Source organism: Diplotaxodon limnothrissa, linkage group LG12 (assembly GCF_057381915.1).
Source record: "Diplotaxodon limnothrissa isolate DT_005_m linkage group LG12, D_limnothrissa_male_GT1.1, whole genome shotgun sequence".
Lineage (NCBI taxonomy): Eukaryota > Metazoa > Chordata > Actinopteri > Cichliformes > Cichlidae > Diplotaxodon > Diplotaxodon limnothrissa.
The window spans coordinates 36,635,088-36,658,073 of NC_140607.1; the positions used below are offsets into that span (position 1 = coordinate 36,635,088).

Below are 22,986 nucleotides of genomic sequence, written 5' to 3' on the forward strand. Positions count from 1 at the left end.
CCCCTTTTCCTAAAGAATCATTGATTTTCCTGGGGTGCGATTACAAATACGCATGTGTTCTTATTGCCTCGTTAAATAAAGATTGTAGGGGACATTGCGCCATCTAGTGGAGCAAATTTGCATCAAATGGAAGTACAGCTCGGCCTTGATTCAACTTCAGTTGATATCTCTTTCACAAAGTGCAAACTGGTTTTGGTCATAACATCATAATGGTTTTTATAGTCTATTGAATATTAAAGTCACAGACTTGCAGAAAACACCATTTACTCAAACTGCAAGAATAAAATTAACTGTTAGGGTCATTACCTTACAATATAAATCCATATATGTTAAGGTACCGTATAAATAACATTGAATTAAACTGTCAATAAGTAACTGTTAGGTTAATATTCCTATATGAAAAGGTTCATACATTAATAAGACATAGTTCTCACTTCAGACTCCAGCAAAAATTATTATAGTTAATTATTAAAAGAGGTGATGTTCTCACTTTTGGTCTGGTAGCTACAAAAAGTGTTATTTGCTTATAAATGCGTAATAACACAATTTGATTCAATTTTATTTATACAGCGCCAAATCACAACAACAGTTCCCTCAAGGCACTTTATATTGTAAGGTAGACCCAACAATAATACATACAGAGAAAAACCCAACAATCATATGACCCCCTGTGAGCAGCACTTTGGCGACAGTGGGAAGGAAAAACTCCCTTTTAACAGGAAGAAACCTCCAGCGGAGTCGGGCTCAAGGAGGGGCGGGGCCATCTGCTGGGACTGTTTGGGCTGAGAGAAGGAAGACAGGATAAAGACATGCTGTGGAAGTTAGACAGAGATTAATAATCAGGTGTGTGTTAATGTTAACCACATGAAACCAACAACCAAACAAAAACATAAAGCTTAGTACATTTGAACGACAGCAAAGTGAGTATTTAAGTTTAACTTTATTGACATTATTACTGTTAATAACTGTTTATACAGCTTTATTATCTAATAACTCGTGTTCATTAATTACATGGGGCTAAATTTAAAATGTTCCTCTGTAGTATTACTCGTGTCACGTAAAACATAATAACATAAGTATAGTCTAAACATAAAAGGCAATAATCCCATATTTTTAAACTCCATAGCAAAGTGTTGGATTATTTGGAGAAAAAAAATCTTCTTGTTACTCATTACATCCGGTCAAGACTGGAAATTTTCTCTTTAGCTTTCTTTTTCTTTTGTCATGTGTAGCACAACACAGTGTAATGTCATCATAGTGATAATAAGCGCTGTGGTTTAATAGTTTTTGATGCAGCATTGTGTGTTTTAGCTCTACTTTAATCACATCTAACGTGATGCTTTTAGGCACTAATAAAGAGGCGAGGCTGCCGGACACTGGCGCCACCGGGCCCTCTGACCACCACCAGTAGGCAACGGGTGAAGTGTCTCGCCCAAGGACACAACGACCGAGACCGTCCAAGCCGGGGCTCGAACCAGCAACCTTCCGACTACAAGGCAAACTCCCAACTCTTGAGCCACGATGCCATTTGAACTACACTTTAGGGCACTTTGTTCATTTTAAACATCATAGTGAATGGGTTGTAATATTGGTTCGTTTTTTGTTAATAGTAAAACGAGATGGGGGGGGGGGGGGATCTGTTTAATTTAAGCGCACAAAGTACCTTTCATTGTCAGTTGTACTTCCTTAATTTGGACACTAGATGGAGGCAAATATGCATTCCTATTTTCTGTCTCCTTGCACAAATTCCAAAGTGAAGAGCAGAAATCACAAGCACATTAGCTTTTTTGTTTCTTAACTCAGTCCTTTGAATATTACTAGGTTATAATAATTTGTGCAATATTTGATTGATTTATAATTTTGTAAAGACGTTTCAAAGGAGAGCGATAATATGCGTCTTAAACATATGTGCGTTACATTACGCGTAGATTAGATGTGCAGGGGGGAAAAACACGAGGTGCTGGTTTGAGTTTAATATGAATGTTTACTGTCAGCTTCCCGGGAACAGTTGGTTTGACATTCTGCAAAAATAACGAAGAAGAAGCCAACAAGCATAAGTAGAAGGGATGTAGTCATCAGTTATACACCTGTTCATTCCCTAAAGTGACGAATCTGCTTCGAAACAAATTCATGTCGTGTCAGGCGAGAGGTTCGACAGTTTTCCACCAAACTGGAGTCATCCTGGTACCAAAAATATGGCACCAACATTTATTTTAGTTCAGTTTATTATTTACCACATTGCACCACATAACTGCTGGGCCTGAAGGCGAAACTCTCTTACTGACCGCTGGAAGACCATGAAATTCACCCGTTAGTAGAAGCTGAATCCCAAAGCGTCTGTCCACCATGACCCCCCAGAACTGATCTGAACTTCTGATAGTAACCCTATGTAGTAACCAGTTCTTAAAGTGCACTTGGAGATGCCACCAAAATTGATCATTTAAAAATAATAATAATAATAATATGAAGGTGGCACAAGAGCAGCACCATAACTCAAGGAACAGAACGATAAATATTTAAGCAGCGCTGCCTCCTGACTGCTGACTCTTATGTGACTACCAGCGATACTAAAGTGAAAAAAAAATCACAACTCTGAACATTAGCCTTCGTTTTATAGCACTCATTATTACCCCTAACATTATCCCCATTACTCTGTGAAAAGTAATTGGTAAATATCTTTTAAAAAAAATGTTTTTTAAAATAATCTGTATTATGAAATGATACTAATGCATACAAAAAGAAACGTGATTTTATTTGAAGAAACGCAATGCTCTTAATACTGAGTTTTCAGAGTGAGAATAGTGACAAGACCAACATTTTACTCTTATTTTTCTTACTTTAGGGTACCCGGTGAGGCCTCGGCCACCTGAGAAAGAAACTCCAAAGTGAGTAAGTGAACCTGTAAGCTGTGCGGTCTCATTGCTGTTCAAACTCTTCCAAAATCACAATGTGCTGGACGTGTACAAGTGAGGCCAAAGTGGAAGTGACTTAAACCTGCATCATTTCTGGTGGCCAGCAGGTGGCAAAAAGATCAGATGGTATAGACGTACATAAGAAAATGATCCTCTTAGTTTTCTTTTTTAAAAAACATTTATGGCCTCAAGTGATAGTTTCAGTTATGATTAAACACTATTTATTTTGGAAATGATCGTCCAATTTAAAGTTAAATAGACAATAAAGCAGTGTTTGCTTTGGGCTTTGGTTGCCTTGTCTCTAACCACCAGATTGTGCACAAGATGGTTCAGAACATCAGAATGTGAGCTTGGCTATGCCCATCTTTTCAATACAGTCTGTGGTCATGAATGCATTTTCCAGAAACAAAACAAACCCACAGAAGTCACTGATAAATTTAAGCCTTTTATTAACTTTTCTCTTTTTAAACACAACTAATTCATTCATAAACAATCCTCTATTCCATTGTAACAGTCCAAATACAAATGATGAGCACGGGGAGAGAAAAAGGAACATACAGTATGTACACAACAAACTACAACAGCACTGTGCGTTGAGGGAGAAGCAGTCAAGGCAAAGCGGACATCAGTCAAAAATATTCAACTTCATACGCTGAGCTAGTACCTTGTAAAATAAGTGTCTAATACAAACTTATATAAAAATATTAAAGTCAGGACTACTTATGCACGTTATGTACCTAGTACAAAATTAAATAACAATAAAATAAGCGTAAATATTGGCATGAGGAGATAACGCAAATGTATAAATAAAACATAGTGGAAATGTACTTTATTATGAAAAATAAAAACTAAATGGACATAATTTAACCAGAAAGCCTCAGTTCACATTATTCAGCTATTTTCTGACTGGACCACCAGGGGGCAGCACCGACACATTTTTTTCTACGAGAGCAAGGTGGCGCAGGAACAAAAGGAAAGTATGAATGAGAGTCTAGAGGAGCATTTCAGCATAGATAACTGGGAACAATAAGAAACAGACATGAAACCCCCCCACCCCATTTTAGCTCACTGCTAAAGGCCTCTGTACGCTTCAAAGGCAAATTTCAAAGCATCCAAAACTCCTGAAGCTTACTGATGCTGCAGTTCCTTTGAAGCATACTGGAACCATAATCATGTCAAGACAAATGACAAATGAAATGTTACTTCCTGCTTCAGAAAATCTAAATTTTACACAACACAAACAAGAAAAACGACTTTTACATCTTTTCTCAAACGCAGCCAGTGCCTTCTTGTTTTCCTTACGTCACAACAAAAGCTTCAGAAACATGAAGTGAAAGATACTTGGATCTGATACAGTAAAATAATGTCTAGCTTAATGGTAAACAGTGTTATAGGTTAAGGTTTGGGTTCTCTGTACGGAGAACGCTGGCTTGTGGAACCCAGAGTAGCGTTTCTGTTGCGTTAGCCAACCAGCAGCTAACTTTGTAGCTTTAGTGGGGAGAAAAATAAAAGAGGCGGGGAAACAACAGCCCCAACTTTGTTAACACTCACAGGTACCCTTTTTTTCCTTTCTTTTTTTTTTTTAAACTGTGAGGGTTTGTATTGTTTCTTTATAAAACAAAGACTATAAAGTCATACAAAGAGATGAAAAACAGCTGTCCTGAAATGTACAGCACAAAGAGCAAGAGGGTAAGGAAAAGCAGAGCTGGGGCGGGACACCAAATGTCCTCGCCAGCTGAAGCAGAGATTGTCGTTTCCCTTCCAACACGGGGATACTTTGCTTGGACAACAGCGATGCTGACGGGGCACGCGGGCTCACTTGTTGGGTTCGACGTTATTCTGGTTTCTTCAGAGGTTTACACCCTGCTTAGCAGAGTGGATCTGTGGGGCAAAGAAAGACAGCACCGTTAGAATCTGCAGACTTTCATCACAGCGATGTTTAATGATTGCAGTGCTCAGCCTCTTGCAAAAATGGCTGAGGAATGTGAAGCATGACTGTGCAATTCATCTTTAAGAACCTGAAACATTAAGGATCCTTAATTTCTGCTCTTTGTCAAATTTTTTACAGTGTACCAACTGCAAAATATCTTGGACGACTTCCATGAATGTTTCCCTTTTCCCTGCAGGATGGATGCTTTTAATACGACAGATTTAAGCAAATCTGCTGGAATTTTACAGTCCTAAGGTCCAGCACAGCGACCGCCACAGCAACAGTCTGCCTTTAGTGGATTTCCAGGTGTAACGTGTGTGGATGTAGGGGGCGACGGGCAGCGCTGGGCACGGCAGCACGTTCTGCTGACGCAGCTCGGCCGGAATAAAGTGACAGATCGTGTCGCAGTGGAGGCAAAGCTCAGGGGACAAACAGGGTTGGCAGGCTCTCAGGAAACGTGACCACACACACTCAAACACACGCGCCCACACACACGTGCACACACACACACACACACGTGCACACACACACACAGCTAAGTGGATTCACCCCGGCTGGGCTTAACCCAACACTCGCAAGGCTGCCGATCCAAAAACCTGCTCTCACCTTTGACCCCTGCCAGAAGATCTGATTCATACGTCTGTCTGCATGTGGGTGGCTGCGCATGTGTGGGGTCAGCTTGGCGATCTGAAGCATGGCTGTCACGCTCTGAGTCATGTGGTCACTGTTCATACATACTTGGTGTAGTTTTACATCCATTTTTCCTTTCTTGCATCCACATTTTAAAAAGAAAACTTGCAATCAGGTCTGTGTGAGAGCAGGGTGGAGAAGCTGCACTGGCATTGTCCTTCATATGGCAGAAGTTTCAAAGCTGCCTTTCTTTGGACACTTGGGAGCAGAAATAAGGCCAACGTTGCTGCGAGTGGGGATGTCTGCTAGCGAGTTTAAGGCTGAACTACAACCTAACTACTACTTTTTTCTTTAGTTCACCCAAATAAATTATTTATTAATGTCAGTTACAGTGTTGGGACTAACGCGTTATTAAGTAACGCGTTACAGTAACTACGTTATTGTGGTAACGAGCACGGTAACTAGTTATTATGCCAAAATCAGGAACGCGTTACTCGTTACTGGGATTTAGATAGGCTCGTTACTCGTTACTTCGTGTGGTGGCTATCGCGGAGCTTCCACAGATTCAGTAACATTAGCAAGTGGTGGAGGCAGCAGGTGGATGAAGGAAAGGGGACGCAGAAGGAAAAGAGACCCGAGGCGGCCGCCGGTCCAAGTGTGAACTGAACTTCAGGTAAGAAGTTATGACCTGCAGTCTCTCTGGGTCAGATATGAACCAAGTTTAGGTGGAGTTTATTTTTGTTATTCTGACTTTTTCCGTACTGCGTGCTAGCTAGCATGACGGAGTTTCTATACAGCTGGGTGGTGCTATGAAGTTAATGATGTTGAACTTTATTTTGTTCATAAGTTATTAGAGTTGCCAACCGTCCCGTCTGGTATTCAGAGGAAATATTACGCGTTTCTTATTGAGGTGAAAAGGAGAAACAGGTTTACCTTTTAGGTGACATGGATGAGTTGAAGTTATGAACTGTTTCTGAGAGACAAATAACACCAGGATCCTTTTTTAAGCAGCTGACAGCTGGTAACTGTGCAAGTGCGGATCTAGCAAAGTGTTGCCAGGGGGGCAGGTAGGGCATTAACAGGGAGAGGGGGGCACAAAGAAATACTTTTCTTTCTTATTCTCATTTAAAATGTCTAGCTTTTAAAAAATAATTATCTGAATCTTACAACAAACGATTGATAGATTGATGCATATATACCATCAAAACAGTGAACATCACTGTCACAACAGCGTTTGTTTTCATTCAAAGGCTTTATGATTTTTCCTATAATGGTGGGCCGGTCTCTAGTCAAAATGCCCGGGACGATTTTCTGTCCCAGTCCAGCCCTGTATGCAGCTCATCTGCAGTCTGGTGTTACCTACATCTTCCTATTCAGAAGGCAGAATTTCCGAGTTCTGAGTACAATCGAAAGCACCACGACTGCAGTTTTTGTGTTGATGTAAAAGGCGCACATGACTCTGTGACGTAGGCTAGAATCATGGCGGCGGTCAACGACGGTCCAGGCGTGGGATTTCTCTCGTGGAAATATGCACATTATCTTTTCCTTTCTATTGGTAGGTGGCACAGTGCACTTGTGGCAAGTAAGCAAGCTAGAAGACTGGCAAAGTTATGGAAGCAACACATTAACAAGAGAATTCTGAGTAAAACCAAAGTTTCAAAGTAACTAGTAATGTAACTAAGTTACTATTTTAAAGTAACTTACCCAACACTGGTCAGTTACCATTTCCCACGTTAAATTTTACTTCCTTTCATATTGTGCCACCTACCCACCTCTACCTCACAATGTAACTTAAATAAGTTATAATAAAGGCTAAAAACACCCCAAATGTTTTTAGAAAATGGCTTTTGGAGCTGGACCAATCGCTGCTGTACTTCATTAAAGGCTCAAAGAGGAATTCATGAGTTCATCTGCTAACAGAATGAGGATTATCCTGTTCTTAGTGTGAACCTCTAGTGAGAGCTGCAACATTAATGCGAGTCCAAAGAAAGGGCAGAGTGTTTTCTCAGCCATCTGTTGTTTTTACAGCAATTTCTTGTAGTTTAATAACTGAAAACTTAAAATCCGCAAATTTTTCACGGCCACATAAATGAATCTGATCTTAACAGTTCTCAGCGGAGAAGCGACGCATCCCTGACTCAGTTCGTGTCAATTTAACTTCAGCGTGATGCTGAAGCGAGGAAATATCCCTCCGTCAGCTCTCTGGGGCTTAGAGCCACCTGAACAAAGACATTTTTCTCTCATCCATCTTCTCACACACACACACACAGTACTGTGTGACAGGAGGGTATGGCGTTATTGCGCACATAAGATGTAATTGTGTGAAAATGACTGATGTCTTTACACGCGCGTGTGCAAGCGACGGCGTGGCCTGGAAGACCGATGACAGCCTCTGTGTGTGTTTAATGCATTTATTGAGTAGCGTGAGGGGTCAGCCTCACAGCGTGACCTACATCCCTCTGGGTGTGCCTGGTCAGCGGGGAGACCGGGCAGAGGATGCGGGGTGACAGCCGTGATTGAAAGACTCGAAGCCCCTGAGGGTGAGTGTGTGTGTGTGTGTGTGTGTGTGTGTGTGTATGCAGAGTGAGCGGGGAGGGGTTCATACACACCTCAGAGACTTCCATCTGTCCTTCTCCATGTTGTTCTCAGGACCTTCGCTCTCGTATGATGCCAGATACAGAGCTGCAATGAGAAACAGAGCAAGATCATTCAAAGCTGTGACATTTATATGCCACCTTAACCCATTTTCCCCTCACTCTACTATTTTCTGTAGTAAATGCTGTTGATACTCAAAGCTGATTGGTCAGTTCAGACAGTGCGTTTCAGAGTCGGGAGGATTTTACTCCCCGTCGGTCTCTGATAACACTGCGATAGGAGCCCGAACCGGTGACGAGACTTTGAAGTGGATTACAGGAGACTGAGACTATCGGTGCCGCTGGAGCACGAGAGGTGATAACGAGGTGTGTGAGGATCTGAGGATTAGTCTCTGCACTGCTATATTATTATGATTAAGGACAAAGAGGCGGAGGGCACATCATTTTGGTTTCTTCTGTTTCATTCCACACCAACGCTTTATCATTACTGACACAAAGTAACAATTCTCCCTATTAGGGATTTAAAGTAACAAGGTTTGCTTCCTTAGTTTTAAATCTATGACTATCTTAGTATAATTAGAGGTGTTTTCTGAGCTCGTGTAAATGTATTGACATGTATGGCTTTGTCCATTTATTTCCATGTTTACAGACTTGAAATCAAATGGTACGTGCCCCCCAAAAACGTTACTACACAGCTACACAGGGGAGGAAAAGCACAATTTTTCACTTGTATAGATAAAGTGTCAAACCAAGCCTTGATTAATGTCTGTAGCTTCATATTTAACATGGACACATTGGTTTCCTTTTTTTATTTAAGATAACCTTTAACGTTCAATGAACTCACCATCTTCGGTGAATACCGGAGCGGTCAGCAGGTACTGAAGGATCTTGCGATCCTTCTCAAACGGACACTCCACTTTCTTCCAGGTCATGAACTCACTCACTTGTTTGGCGAGCTCCCAGAATTTCTGAAACAGTAACGACACAGGTTGGTTATTCAGAAGGAATCGACATGTTTCAAATGAAAAGACTGCCTTTGAATGAGGTTAGGGGTAGCGCCACACTGCGGTACTCGTCAGCTGTTAAGAAGTGTTAATGTGTTCAAATACACTTATTTATTTCATAACAGGGCAGGATACAGACGTGGTTCAGCAGCAGCCTATTTCCAAGGATAGAATCAGTCCTTAAAATAGTCTGATTCGGGGTAGCTGTGACCAGCCACGAGTGGAAATAGTGTTTGGTCACTGGTCATCATGGAAACACAGCTGATATTTGCACACTCAAGCCTTACTTCTGCATTTCCCAGCAGTCTTTAGAGAAGTGGTAGTAAACAGCCCAAAATTTGTTTCCATGTGTAGTAAATATCGCGACGCTGTCTGACACTGAAAGTCATGTGAGGGGAATCTCCCGTTGGGAAATATCAAATTCAGTTTACCTCAAAGTTGATGTGGCCGTTCTGCAGCCTGTTGGCACATCCCTCATTGAGGAAGTAGATGTCTTTTATGAGCAGGCTGAAGAAAGGGATGACAATCTGCAGGGCAACAGAAACAGAAAGGGATTTAATATCAGCGAGCAGATATAAGGGGGATTTCCTTATGACTCGTAGGTGTGTGCTCTTTTCTAAACAGCGATTCAAAAAGGATTACGGTTCACAAAGAGGATCTCTGCTTCACAGGAGAAACACACAGTAAAACTAGCGAGTTTTCCAACTACAGAAGTCTGTAGCAGGGTGTAAAAATACAACCTGTAGCTAAAAAAAACAGAAAAAACAACTAATGGGGAAGTGAGTCTGAGGTAAAGAGGTCAGTTTTCCAGAGAAGAAGAATTCCCCTTAAAAGCTACTTAAATAATTCATTGCCATAACTTACAATGATTTAGGTCACTGCATGTCTGTCTGTCTACACACACACACACACACACACACACACACACACACACACGGAGGAAATAAGGAAGAAGCACCAGCAGGTTGTAAGCTGGTGGGTTATTTAGAGGATTCAACTTTCTGGCTCACATTTATCATCTGATACGGCTCATAAGCAAAACATGTTTTATACTGAAGGCTGCTGTAAAGTGGCACACTGACCTATAAAACTCCTCAGTCTGTCACCTCTCTCCTCACTGTCCCCACCCAACATTAAACATTCATGGAGCTTTCAAAGGAGCAACCGAAGGAAAAGCAACACACTGAGCTCTTCTTCAAACCTACATTTGTGTTGCACTTTCTATTATTCATACAAAGTCACTGTGTCAGACGCTGTACTTGTACAAGCCGCCCACACCCTTTGTTTTTAGTTCTTCCCACAAAATCATTTTTCAAGCCAAGCCAGCGAATCTCGCTCATGTGCTTTTTGTTCCTCGTGTTCTTCTAAAGCTGCTCTTGGCCGGCTCGGATTGCACGCCTGTTTGTGTGAAATTATGTCTCCACACCGTCCTTTGACAAAAGTTGGGTGCAGCTGACTTGCATTTAACGAGGCCTCGGTGAAGTCACAAAGTCAGAACATCAAGTACAGCGAGGGGTCTGCAGGGGCAGGATGTTTACAAGAGCCTGCCTGTGTGCGTGATCTCAGGGCTGTTGTCATACACACACGCGCACGCACACACGGGCGCGTACACACACGGAGAGTTTAAGGAAAAAAAGCCTGCAGGAGCTGAAAGGAAGTCGTTTTCACAGCTGGACATGAGAAGGTGTTAAAGGCCTGGAAGCCGAAGGGAGGCTGGATTTTGTAGCAAAATGAAATCTACCTTAAAGTTGATGAAATGTGCAACATTTCTGTAATAGAGATGACTGAATCACCCGAATACAGTTGCTTTAAAATGGGGATTGCAATTGGTCCAAACAATTAATCCACAGCTATGTCGATACGAGCAATTATGAAACCACTGACAAATTAAGAAAACACTTGTAAGCTTGTAACAATCCAGTGTGCTGCTGGGAAACCTTGGGTTTATAACATCCATGTGGATCTTATTTTGAAGCCTTGATAATATTCTGTTGATGACATGCAGACGGAGAGCTGGATACCTGACGGCCAAGTAGTCGTTCCTGGTATATCCACCTGAGTGCATCGCTCGGACCCGAGCAGGCGCCTTCCTGAGCATTGTCGCAGACCTTACCACCACATCAAGTTAAACATTAAACTTTAAACCTTAACATTAAACCTAAGGTGTCACCCTGGCCTCCCAACTCTCCACATCTGACCTACTCGATACTCGGTCGAGCAGTTCTCTTTGTTTACAAGCATGCAGCTAGGTAAACATTACATCCGAGCCGAGGGTCACACCGTTAATGGTACAGGCAATATTTATTCTGCACAACTGTGTAGAAGATAATAGTTCTTACATACAAAAAATAGCGCTGCAGGCGAGGGAAACACTGTCAAATTTTATTTTGTGGTGAAATGACCCTTTATCTTCTTAATTAACTGTCTCCATCTGGTTAAAACAAGTCTTAGAAGAAGAGTATGCAATGCAACTTTGTCCAAACTGGAGCTGTTGCCACATTCTTCCTTATAAAATATCTCACAATAGTTGCTACACAACCAAACACGATCCACCGAGTCTGGTTTAGATCAGCTGTTCGGCATTTTGTTAACATGTTATTTCAAGCAAATGAGCCAACATAGCAACAAGTGTTGGATCGTTAAATCTTTTCTGTCCTCACTGCAAAGAACAAAACCTACAGCAAGAATAGGCTGAAACACACGTCGTCAGACTGAAGCTCTGCGAGTGCCTGACGGACACTATAAACACCCCCCGACCCCCCAAAAGGAGAGGTCACATGCAGGAACATACCAGACTTCTTGGGAACTTTCCATTTCATGACCCTGACCTCTTGTACTGGACTGTTTGCATATCTTTGCTCGAAAAAAGGGGGGACATCCCTCACGAACCACAGGGAGCTGCACACACATCGACAGTACACTTTGTCTCCACTAAATAAAAACACCTTTTTTTTAAACATGATGACGGGACGAGAGGCTGACCACTAATGTCTGGCAGCCCACGAGCTTCGGGGCGGATCGCATTCGGTCAGGGTGGGTCGAAGCAGCAGAGAACGCTATGTGATCTGGCAGGAGGCCATGTTTTCGTTTCATTCCAAAGCATCTTTGATGAGGAAGAAACTCAGACCCTCCTCATGTTTTGACCCTCATAACTTGACCTCTGCGTCCCCTCTGCACTACACTGTTATGTAACCTCCGTCCCTCTGCAGTCCTCCCCGGAGGCTGCTGATGCTGTAAATATCACGGGAACACACTGTGCAGACGATTTCAAGATACGCCGCTTTGGTTCTCTGCACTGCCTCAAACACTTCCTTCCACGTCACAGTGCATGAGAATAAAGTCTGAGATAAGGTCTCCACTTTTTGCATAACCGCAGTCAAGCGTAATACGTCCCCGCTGTGACACACGTCACCACTGAAAGGTCACGACAGCTGTCAAATGGTTTATAGTAAAGACACCGAGCCACCGTTCACTATAAGTGTCTCTGACTGTTTACATGAATTGTAAACCAAAGTCTGGTGTTCACATGTCCAGCTGTTCAAACTCTTGGGTCTGCATAAACACTGGCTGCTTGATGTGTCAGTATCAAGCAGCAAACTCCAAAAACTGCAGTTCTTTGACTGGCCACTTGAGGCTGAATCCAATCCTCATAGACTCCCAGTCTTAAAATGCCCAACTTAACAAAATAAATAACAAACAAAAAAATGTTTACATCCTGATCAATGGCAAAGACCTCAAAGTTAGTGGGTGAGCGATATTCTTTATTATTTTTATTAGGGTGTCGCTTAATTAGCAGATGTCTTTGTCCACAATCCAACGTCTGACATCACCATGGTTACGTCCATCTTTTAATAAAGGTCTGTTATTCAGTACGAAAATATCTGTCATCTTTTTGGCAAAGAGAAATAAATAATCGGAATCGCAGCTTTTCCCAGAATTGTGAATCCGATGCAACAAATGTTGCGCTTCAAATGTCATCGTCCATATTTAATTTGCTCTCTTTCTGCCCGACACAAGGCGTTCAGATGGGAGCTGAACTACAGGTGAACCAGTTGGAAAGTTAAGATTACATTTAAATATTCAGAATAGACAATCTCCCGTAAACACGCCACCATCAAATGCGGGAACATCAAGGCCTCACCTTCTCTCTGCTGCTGTTGGCGGTGATTGATCTCTGCGTGGCTCCTCTCAGTGCTGTTCTGTAGTTATAGAAATTGCTGGAAGGATCCATCTGGTGCTGTGGAGAGACAAATACAGAGTCTGTGTGAGCACATGCCTCTGAAATGTGAGTGGATCTGATGGCCCAAAAAGCCGGCGACATGTGTTTTGGCTTAACACCAGTGGAAGTGCTAACTCTGTGCCTGGATAATACTAGTTGACAAGAAAGTGAAAGTCACTGAAGGAAACTCTGAAACTCGAACAAATCTTCAGTGAAAATTATATAAAATGTGGTTTTATTATTAGTTTTAGTTTTCACCATGACGACCAAGTATCCTCAGGTTTCAAATATTGTGACATAGGATGTAGTCACATATGGGGGGGGGGGGGGGGGGGGGGGGGGGGATTATAAAACAATCAACAAACAGACGATGCCATTGGGTCTGCGACTTTCAACAAACTAAGCAGCAAATTAACTCAAACACAAAGTTTGGGATTCACCTAAAAGAAATCCTCAGAGGGACAAAAGATAAAGATAAAAGGAAAGCATCAAGAAGGGTGCGACTGACAAAAGGAACAAGAGCCAGCAGAAGAGGAACGACGTGGATGATCTCCAGTGAGACGTGAAGAAAACCTAAAGAACTCGAGTCTTTGAAACCCTTTCAGGTCTCGCAGAGCGTCCCAGACTCACTCGTCAGATCTATTTCAAAAGGGCCGACTGATGGCCCGTTGGGCTCACTGAACGTGTTCTTGCGGTATGCTGGGTTTTCTCACACACCTCGGGGAGGAAGGCAGGGCTGCGTGATTTGCACACCCAGTTACACCTTAACATCTGGTCCTCCCGGCTGCTGGGCTCCATTTATTTCCACCTGATCCCGACAGAATCATCAAATTTCCCCTTATTTTTCTTCCAGAATGTACCAAGAACAATCATAGGTGTTCGATTTTTGTTCTTTTCTGCACTTTGCATGTTCTGACTTAAAACTGAACCTTCAGACTCAGATGTTCATACTAAACTTGGAAAAGGCTATCATGTGCTTTGGTTTAAGAGAAAGGCTTCAACTAGCTCAGTTCTGAGAGTCTCTGTTTTTTCTGGATTTATGAGCGATCTTAGTCATGGACAGCAAACCCTTTATTCTCCCACTCAGATCCACGCTTGCAAAAGCTTTCAGAATGACCCTGTTTTTCTCTCTTACCCAATAAATCACTGACAGCAGTAGCTCCCCCGCAAACCCACAACTAGATTTGTCATAAGTGTTTACCACAACACTGCCACTACGCGTGGGAAAAACTTAAGAGTTGAATTATTAAAAGTGAGATTATAAAACACTCACTTCCTGAGCGCTGGTCAAAGTAAATCTCTTTTATACAAACTCACCTCTAGAATATCAAACTTGGCTGTTTTGACTTTGCTCCAGGTCTTCTTCAGCCGTGACACCGGACTCATGTTCATCCCAGCTGCAACACAAACACACACAAAAACAAAGGCCATGAGAGAGATATCACACGCCCGTGCAAACACGATCGCATTAACACATGGCATTTTCCCCATTCAGCCAGACAGACGCACATCCCCCTCCACCCTTCCTCCCCCCCTCTGCCTCCCCTTCTCTTTCTTTACGTTGCTTCTTCTGGTGCAGCAGGGCAGCAGGAACAATAGAGTTAACACACGCCTTGTTTCCCCTCCCAGCACTCTGCTTCCCATATGGTAATCCTCTGTGTGTGCCCGGTGCAGGTTCAGGCAGCGAAGGGTCACCAACAGAGCAGAACAACACCACAAAAACAGCCCTGGGGTACTCTAAAGAACTCCGGTTCACAGACAGAAATATAAAACTCGAAACCGCGAAGCCTCGTGTTCTCCCTGAACTCACTTTGATTCCCAGCAGACAGTTTGGCTTTTACACAGCACCGAGGGACGGAAGCGAATGCAGGCCGAACCACGGAGGCATGTGACGCTGTGTGTCAGAACGTGTGCTGCCTGGGAAACGGCTCCATCCACTCACAAAGAGACCAGTGTGAAGAAGGACAGGTGCTAGCTGTAGTGGTCCCTCTGGGACACATACGAGATGATTATTATACCGTTAATGTCTTCTTCTTTTCAGCGCAGTCACAATGTCGCCAATGACAAGAAGACACTGACAGTTGGGGGTTTTTGTTGTTTTTTTAATGAATTAAATGGTCACTTAACTCCAAGGCCGATTCTAGCCATGCAGTAGTTTAGATAATAATGCCCTTCTTTTTCTTTTCTGATCCAGTTTAGACAGGAAGGAAAACCAAATCTGGATATTTCAAGACCTGAAAAAATAAATGTATTTGCTCATGGAGACACAGCTGATGGTAAATGATCTCTTTTGGGGGGTAATAACCCTTTAAAAGCATCACAAACACACTGTCCCTGGAGACGAGGCTGGTGTAGAAGGATTTGCCTGTGGCTCTCTTCCTCGCCGTCTCTGGGGAGGACAGAGGACAGCTGGCACTCCAATATCCTCTCCTCCCTTTCTCCCTCTCTCCCTCCCTCCTCCCCTGTGTGCTCACACTCTCTGGTCAGTGCTGACCATCTGCCCGGTTTATGCCCTCTTCCAGTCCCGAGTCCGCTCCCTGTTTGTAGTGGACGCAAAGACTCTCCACCCGCCCTCAGGCACCGATGACCAGACACGCTCTCCTCTAAATCCTCCGAGACTCAGAGAGTCTTCTAACCTCTTAGGCCTCAGTGTTTTTCTCATTTCTGATCTGGAATTAGCCTGGTTACATTTATCGAAACTAATCTTGTTTTTAGAGACACGTTAACCCCTGCAGCTGTTTAGTACAACCCGGGTTTGCTCCACAATGGGCAGAATGTGGAGAGAAATTACATAGAAGAGGCGGAAATATCAATTTCTCTACTGAAAGTAACCTCAAAAGACCAGGATACAATATGCTTATAGTTCAGCCATTGTACAGAGTGAAGAATGGAAACTCCATCAGTGATACGCCTCGAGTTCAGCAACTATTGGCTTGATAATTCACACTCTTTGTCCTGCAATTTTATACCTTTTGGGCTATTTTTCAAAAGCGCAGACACTGGAAGTAGGGACAATAGGTTCATAAATGTATTTTACAATGTGCAGACTTTGCAGTGACTATATAAGAGTGATTCTGTAAGTACAAGCAGACGTAGCAGAAAGCCATGGGAAAAACTGTCTGAGTGACCAAAGAACAAATTCCATCAAGACAATTATCTGCATGAACTCCGCTCCATCTGCTGCCAAGTTTCACTCATAATATTAAACTGAAGAAAATTACGTAAGGTGGAAATGAACTGAGACAATGTCAGGAGAGGTTACTGCCACGGGGCGACTGCACCGCAGCATGAACAAAACAAACAAACTGCAATTTATAGCACTAATCAAATTTATGATGATGCCCACAAGACAACAAGCTCTGTGCAGAGGCCTACACAGGAGGAAGCAAGTGCAGAGTGCACGTCTGAATGAGGAAAGTGCAAAGCATCACCTTGTGGGAACAATCGCTTCAGGTTTTGTGCAGCAATGAAACAAAACTTTATCTCAGAGAGAAAAAAAGAGAACTCCAACTCACATATGATGGCCATGAGGGAGTTAAAGTTGCCGATGTTGAAGCATTCCCGCGCCACGTCGATGAAGAACTCGATGACTCGGGCTCGGTGCTTCTTTTTCCCCGGCTGTTAACAAAATGGAGAACATTAAAAACTGCATTATGCCTCAGCTTTATTTCCAACAAACACATTTACCAAACAGCGAAGTGCTGTTCCCCGAAAAGGTTGTAATCATTGTCGGGGAGTTTTTGTTTCTTTCTTTATTTTATTTGACAAGCATGAAAAGTGTTTATTTAGCCTGTCCCAGACACCGCAGCCTTGTTTAACCTTGTTTTAGGGAACTTCCTCTTTCAGCTGGACTTTTGGGACATGAAAGCTACGTCCATCTTTTATTTACAGCCTATGGTTCGGCCATATTTTAATGTATTACGCAAGAATCTAGTGTAAACTGAGCTGTGAACATTTCTTTGGGTACTTCATTCACTAAACAATTATCTGAAAAATTAACCTTGCGATTTTATCCCTAATGAAGATAACAGTGGTTGTGTACCATCAACAATCCGCCTTCATTAGCAGTGAAGTTTACTGCTTGGCTTGCTGTTTGTTACCTACCATGCAGATCTCTGTAGCCACCAGATAACTGAGTCTGTTGAACCAGTCGACATAGGCCTCCAGGTTGCTGGCCTTTTTGTGATCACTGAAGCAATTCTGCAGAAAAAAAACACCAAAGAAAACCCACCTTCAGTTAGAACTGAAGTTAAAAGCAAAGCCAGTCGATGTCAATCGATTCAACAAATTAAAAAAATAAAAATAAATGAGTGGACCTGTGCAGCCAATAATACTCAGCTTCCCCCTGCTTTTCATCTATAAGCACAATAGCGGTCAATGTTATTCACATTACGCATGCTGGCTCTTTGTGTGGATTCCTCTTGATATAATTCCACACATTCCTCGAGCCTTACGCCACTCGCGCCCATGCCGAGTTCCCGCCACTGAACATGTCGCTTTTTATGCAGACAGACTGAGTTATCCCCGTGTTTTCAAGTGGCTCGTTGGGGGTACGAGGCAAGCTAGCCTAAAAGAACAAAGGCAGCCTTAACCCCCATCACCCTGGCTTCCAAAAAACTGGCCCGTTGCCTAGCAGCCAAACGCCAGAAAAGAGACCACACCGCCCCAAAACACACACACACCTTACCAATGCAAACCCTTGGCAGTAGTGGTTGCTAGGAGATGGGGTGCATGCATGCCCATCTAATCCAGACACTGGGATGATTTGAGGAAATTGTGGTGTGATTGAGTGTGTGAGGGGAGCGGATATGTGGTCTGCTGCTAACGTCTGCAAATAACCTGCCCTCACTTTGACCCATGCAGCAGGCAGTTACTGCGCTGTGTAAACTTAACATCCTTCTGGAAGAGAAACTAGGCCATCGGAGACAAATCAAGTCTACACACCAGATTTCAGCCAAAAAAAAAAAAAAAAATTGCATAACTACTGTATGTGTTTTCTTATCTGCTGATGTATTCTGAAGCATGCAGTCATTACCTTATCATTATCCAGAGGGTCCTTGTGGACGAAAGCCTGGACGAATTCTTCAGGTCCGATGTAACTCAGTCTTTCCTGAAAAGGGAGAAAGAAAAATCTCTGAGAATCCACGAACAGTTTGCATCACACCAGGACCGTAAAAGGTTTAGTCACCAGATGGTTTCCCTACTTGTTCAAAGTTAGTTTGGGACTTATCTCGCATCATTAAAGCCTACATTTTATCTCCCTTTTTAGAACCTTTGTAAAAAAAAAACCAATTAAACCCTGTTTTTCACATTGATTTAGCTGATATGTAATGACTGTGGTTAAGCAGCACTGTTTCAAATCAATCAATCACCACACTGATTTATCAGTCCATCACAGAGATCTGGTCCTGCTCTGACATGCGTCGCCCTCTCTGATATCGATCTGGCCTGCTTCTCTTTGACTTCTGTGTGTGTCTCAGTGATGCGGTTTCAGACTGCTCCTTGGAAGGTCACATTTAGAGCTTACTTCAAAATAAATGACATTTAAACAGATTTTTAAGAACTGCTTCTCTTACCAGCTCTATGTGTGTGAGCTGCTGGGCGACGGTAAAGGGGTCATTGCAGATAGACAGCAGGTCTCTCTGTATGGCTGCCTGAGGCTTCGCTTTTAGAACCGTGAGCCTCTCAGCCGCAGTGGCGTTGATTTTGCCCAGCGCCTCCTCGTACTGGCTGAGCACCGTCAACCTCCTGATGAGGCCCTGGCTCATCTGGCTGACTGCCTTCCTGTAAATCTGTGAGGAGAAAGAAGGAAATCTGTTTGCTGGAACTCAGTTTTAGGTTAGTATGCCATCTGCCAGGAACTTTAGCTTTACTAGCATCTTCAGAAACAGTACTGGGTATCATATGAAGCTTGTTTTCACATTAAAGAACACCCAACTCTTAACCTTGTACTTTAACTTTGCTTGTTTTGCGTTTCAGGGTGGTGCAGGTGATGAAAGATGCAAGTTCACAGTCCAGAGCCACAGAACAGCCATCAAAGTGTAAATTGCAGAAAAATGAGCCTTTTTTCATTTACTACAATATCAATCACAATGTTACACAAAATTCTTCCTGCCAGGTTTATTAATAATTCTCATCAGCTCACGGGGAATAGGGCAGGGGACTCTTGGCTTACTGGCTGAGAGGTCATCTTATTTTGAAACTTTCCTGTGACTCAAACAGGCCACGATTAGATAACAGTTTCCTCTCTGCTCCACTTTAGCATAGAAGTTGTATAAGACGGCCGGTCGAGGGAAAGAGAACATGTGTATCTGATTTTGTGTATGATGAGAAGGCAGAATGATCCCAAGAACCCCTTCATGGCCACATCTCTCATCTCTGAACTTTCTGCCAATTCAGCCTCCAGAATCTGGGATCTACAACAAGACCAAGTTCAACAGGGGTGGGAAAGAACACCCAAGCTTTATAATGGATGTGGAGGGCTGGATGTCTAAACAGCAATCAAGTATGACGAGTCTGTGCTGCACTCAGACATTGGGGATAAAAATGAGCGGGCTTTCATCGCTCTGCTGGAAACAGTCAAGGCGGGACCTTTTTCTGAAATTCCCTTCCCAGGGCGCAACTAATGCATCTGTTTGTGGGTGATGTGGCTGTGATAGGTGCAATGACACATGAAGAGACACATTCATGTGTCAGCCAATCAGCTGTGGCTCTGTGGACACTGCAGTTTTTGGCAAGGGGTGATTGCCAGAATGAAAAATGAAACTGCAGAGAGAAAAATCAGGTTTTATGTACGAGTGCTGTGCTGTAGATTCTCAACAAACAGTGAAAAATGCCAAAATCCGATTTTTGATAGTTGCCAATTGTTTCTAGATCGATGCTTACAGTTTGAAGACATTAATTAGTTCCAAACTTTAAAAAAAAATTGTCTGAACAGGAAAAGAAAGAATTTGTTGCAAAACAAACATTAAGATTCATTAGTTGCACACTTACACTCAGTCCTCTCTCACACACTGCAATAAACCCGGCTGATAAACACTGTATTAACTCTGCTAATGCTTGACCGTGCTCCTGCACAGTTGGACAACAGCGAGACATGCCACCAGTGAAAATCCACTTCACAGTGAACCATCTGCCGTAGCTTCTGTCCCCACCACAAACAGAGGACAGGCCAGGGTCGGGTAAATATAGTCTCGGATCTTGGAGACAACGGCATGCGTCACATTTCTAAGCAGAGGAAGTCACATTTGCTCACCCCAACTTTTGGCGTTACGACCGAGTGAGCCTAGCAGTGGCATGCGATTCCCTTCACCGTCAACACTGGCAGCGGTCCTGAGGTGGCAGACGACTGCTCAGTGCAAGTCGACACTTCTGAGCACATGGCTGGGTTATGCCATCATATCACTAGAGGTCCTGTTATTCTTGGCTGACTGGTGTCATTTCCTGTGGAGCACCACCTGACCCAAAGCAAAGGCCCGACTGTTTTTAGACGTTCATTCAACCAGAACTAATGAGCAGAGTAAAAGGTGTACTGGGCCGGATTGTTTTAAACTACAAACATGCGCATGGTGCCAAGTCACGATGCGGCAGAAGTAGCTCTCAGCCAACTAAACGAGACCTCCCTGGTGTTCAGCATTAATCTGTGAAGTCGGCATAATCCGTGTGCGAGTGAATCGAGTTTAACACAAGTGAGATGTTTCATGGTTTCATGTCTTTAATGTTAGAACTTGAATTTAGTCTTTTATAAAAACCAGTTTTTAAAAGTGTGCTTGCATTATTTCAAGGTGCCTGGTGTCGTATTTGTTAATGTTGAACATAGATGAAAACTGATTCTCCCCATTCAGGAGAAACTGATACTCCAACATTGTTGCCTTTGAGTTCCTTTGTTATCTTTGATACAATGCACAGTTTAGAGGTGAGAGTGAATTACAATATGATACCATGCAATAATCAGAATCAGATTTTCACTATGCAATGGTTGTGGCCAATGAAGATATCGGTCCCATTGTCTGTTTAAGCTTCTTATGCAAAGATTCTTGCAGTACCAACTTCACAATGGTGCAAAGCACACCTGCCTCCATCTGAATATTCAGTTTCTCCAGGTATGTCAGGCACCTCGTGTGTCTAAATCATGTGAGAGCTACTAAAAATCTATCAAAATTACCATAAAAACGTAGCATGCAAAATAAAAACTGCACATTTTCAGGTCAAGAACTGTGCACCAGTAAGCGAGTTCAGATCGAGATCACAGCGTCAGTTTTTTTCCTTAGCTGCAGCTTCCCTGTATATCCAACCACGTCCATAATGACAGTCTTACTACAGAGATCAAGGTCTGGGAATGTTCAGAGTGTGGTCTGGACATAAGTCTGACCAGATGTTCAGGACATCTATTCTGGACTCTCTTCCCAGAGCACTGTGGTTGACTCGCCAAAGAACCAGCACCCAACTCTAAACTTCAGACGTGCTTATGCTAAAGCATTTATGTTTTGAATTTCAAACCTGATTTGGAGCCTTCATGTTTAGTTTTGTTTCACACTTTCTCCAAATCAGATCTATTCAAAGCCCCATCCCGAGAAGCACTTCCCACAATTTAAACAGCTGTATTTCCTGGAAATGTCCTGCGGTGTTCACACTACCAAAAATAAGGTGTCATCCTTTCTCACCACGGGGGGAATATCTATGGACACATGAATAAACAACTGTTCAACTCGACTCCTTTCCCCTAACATTTATTTGGTGCAACGTGTGCACCCGGGGCATCAAAGCTTCCCTGAGAACGATTCACTCAGAGGACTGTTGTTGGTCAGGCTTTGCACACCATGCTTACATGACATTTGAGTTTATCTTCATGATATTCGGATACTATTGCTTTGTCAGTACAAAACATGCTGTATTGTAAACCCGATCAATCTTTCTCAACGAAATTATTAAGTCAACAAGTTCATTCCTAGTTGATAACATCTCATAAACTACATTTCCCGCAAGGTCTAAGGACACAAAGGCAGGTACTGGATATGCAGGGGAACTCCTGGAAAGATTATTTAAAAACAGACTTAAAATAGACTCGTTTGGAAAAGAAATTGAAAGTAAAGTGTGCATTATTGCGTAATTCACCCATAGCGTGCCAATGGTTTCTCTTTATCTAGTTTAACTCTATTTGCCAGTAGAGATAATGTTTCATTTTGGTCTTAACTGACTAGCAGCAAATAGTACCTCTCATTTTTATTTTTATTTTTGTTAAATATACCAAGCATGGTATTATTTCAGGTAAAAGTTCCTGGGAATCTTCACCTAATGCCTGTTTCCCCCGAAGCTAGAATCAATTTCAACTATCAAAAATATCCACAGAGGTTTGGTGTTAACGCCAGCTGCAGCCAATCTAGTGTGAAATCAAAAGATGTTTGCATGACCGTCAAAACAGTGCGTGTTTATAAGAATGTCTATGAGTGTGTGTACTGCTGTCGACCCTGGGTAAGTTTCCATGGGGGTGGGTGGAGGATCTGGAAAGCTGTAAATGTGTCCAAGTGTCATGTGAGGTTGAATTGATTTCTAGATAAAGTCAGGATCAATACTTGTCCTCGCACCATCAATGAGTCCTGTGGAGCCTGATTAAAAAAGTGGGGGTGCGTGTTTTTCTTGTCTTGAGTGCTAAAGAGGGGGCGGGGGGGGGGGGGGGGGGGGGGGTGTTTCTCTTCTT

The 22,986-nt window shown here is 42.8% G+C and overlaps 1 protein-coding gene across 1 annotated transcript in view; it reads right to left on the bottom strand.

Annotated features, from left to right (window-relative positions):
- Window positions 1-3,376: 3,376 nt before the first annotated feature.
- The window catches only part of rasgef1ba (RasGEF domain family, member 1Ba), a 28,599-nt gene continuing 8,989 nt past the window's right edge, over window positions 3,377-22,986 (bottom strand). The window contains exons 5-14 of the mRNA XM_085367558.1: window positions 18,866-19,081; window positions 18,325-18,399; window positions 17,394-17,489; window positions 16,805-16,907; window positions 14,607-14,686; window positions 13,212-13,307; window positions 9,502-9,597; window positions 8,911-9,034; window positions 8,082-8,154; window positions 3,377-4,793 (exon numbers count right to left, since the gene is read on the bottom strand). Of these exons, the coding sequence (XP_085223684.1) occupies window positions 4,769-4,793; window positions 8,082-8,154; window positions 8,911-9,034; window positions 9,502-9,597; window positions 13,212-13,307; window positions 14,607-14,686; window positions 16,805-16,907; window positions 17,394-17,489; window positions 18,325-18,399; window positions 18,866-19,081 (984 nt within the window). The 3' untranslated portion in view covers window positions 3,377-4,768. The remainder of the gene's footprint in view (window positions 4,794-8,081; window positions 8,155-8,910; window positions 9,035-9,501; window positions 9,598-13,211; window positions 13,308-14,606; window positions 14,687-16,804; window positions 16,908-17,393; window positions 17,490-18,324; window positions 18,400-18,865; window positions 19,082-22,986) is intronic.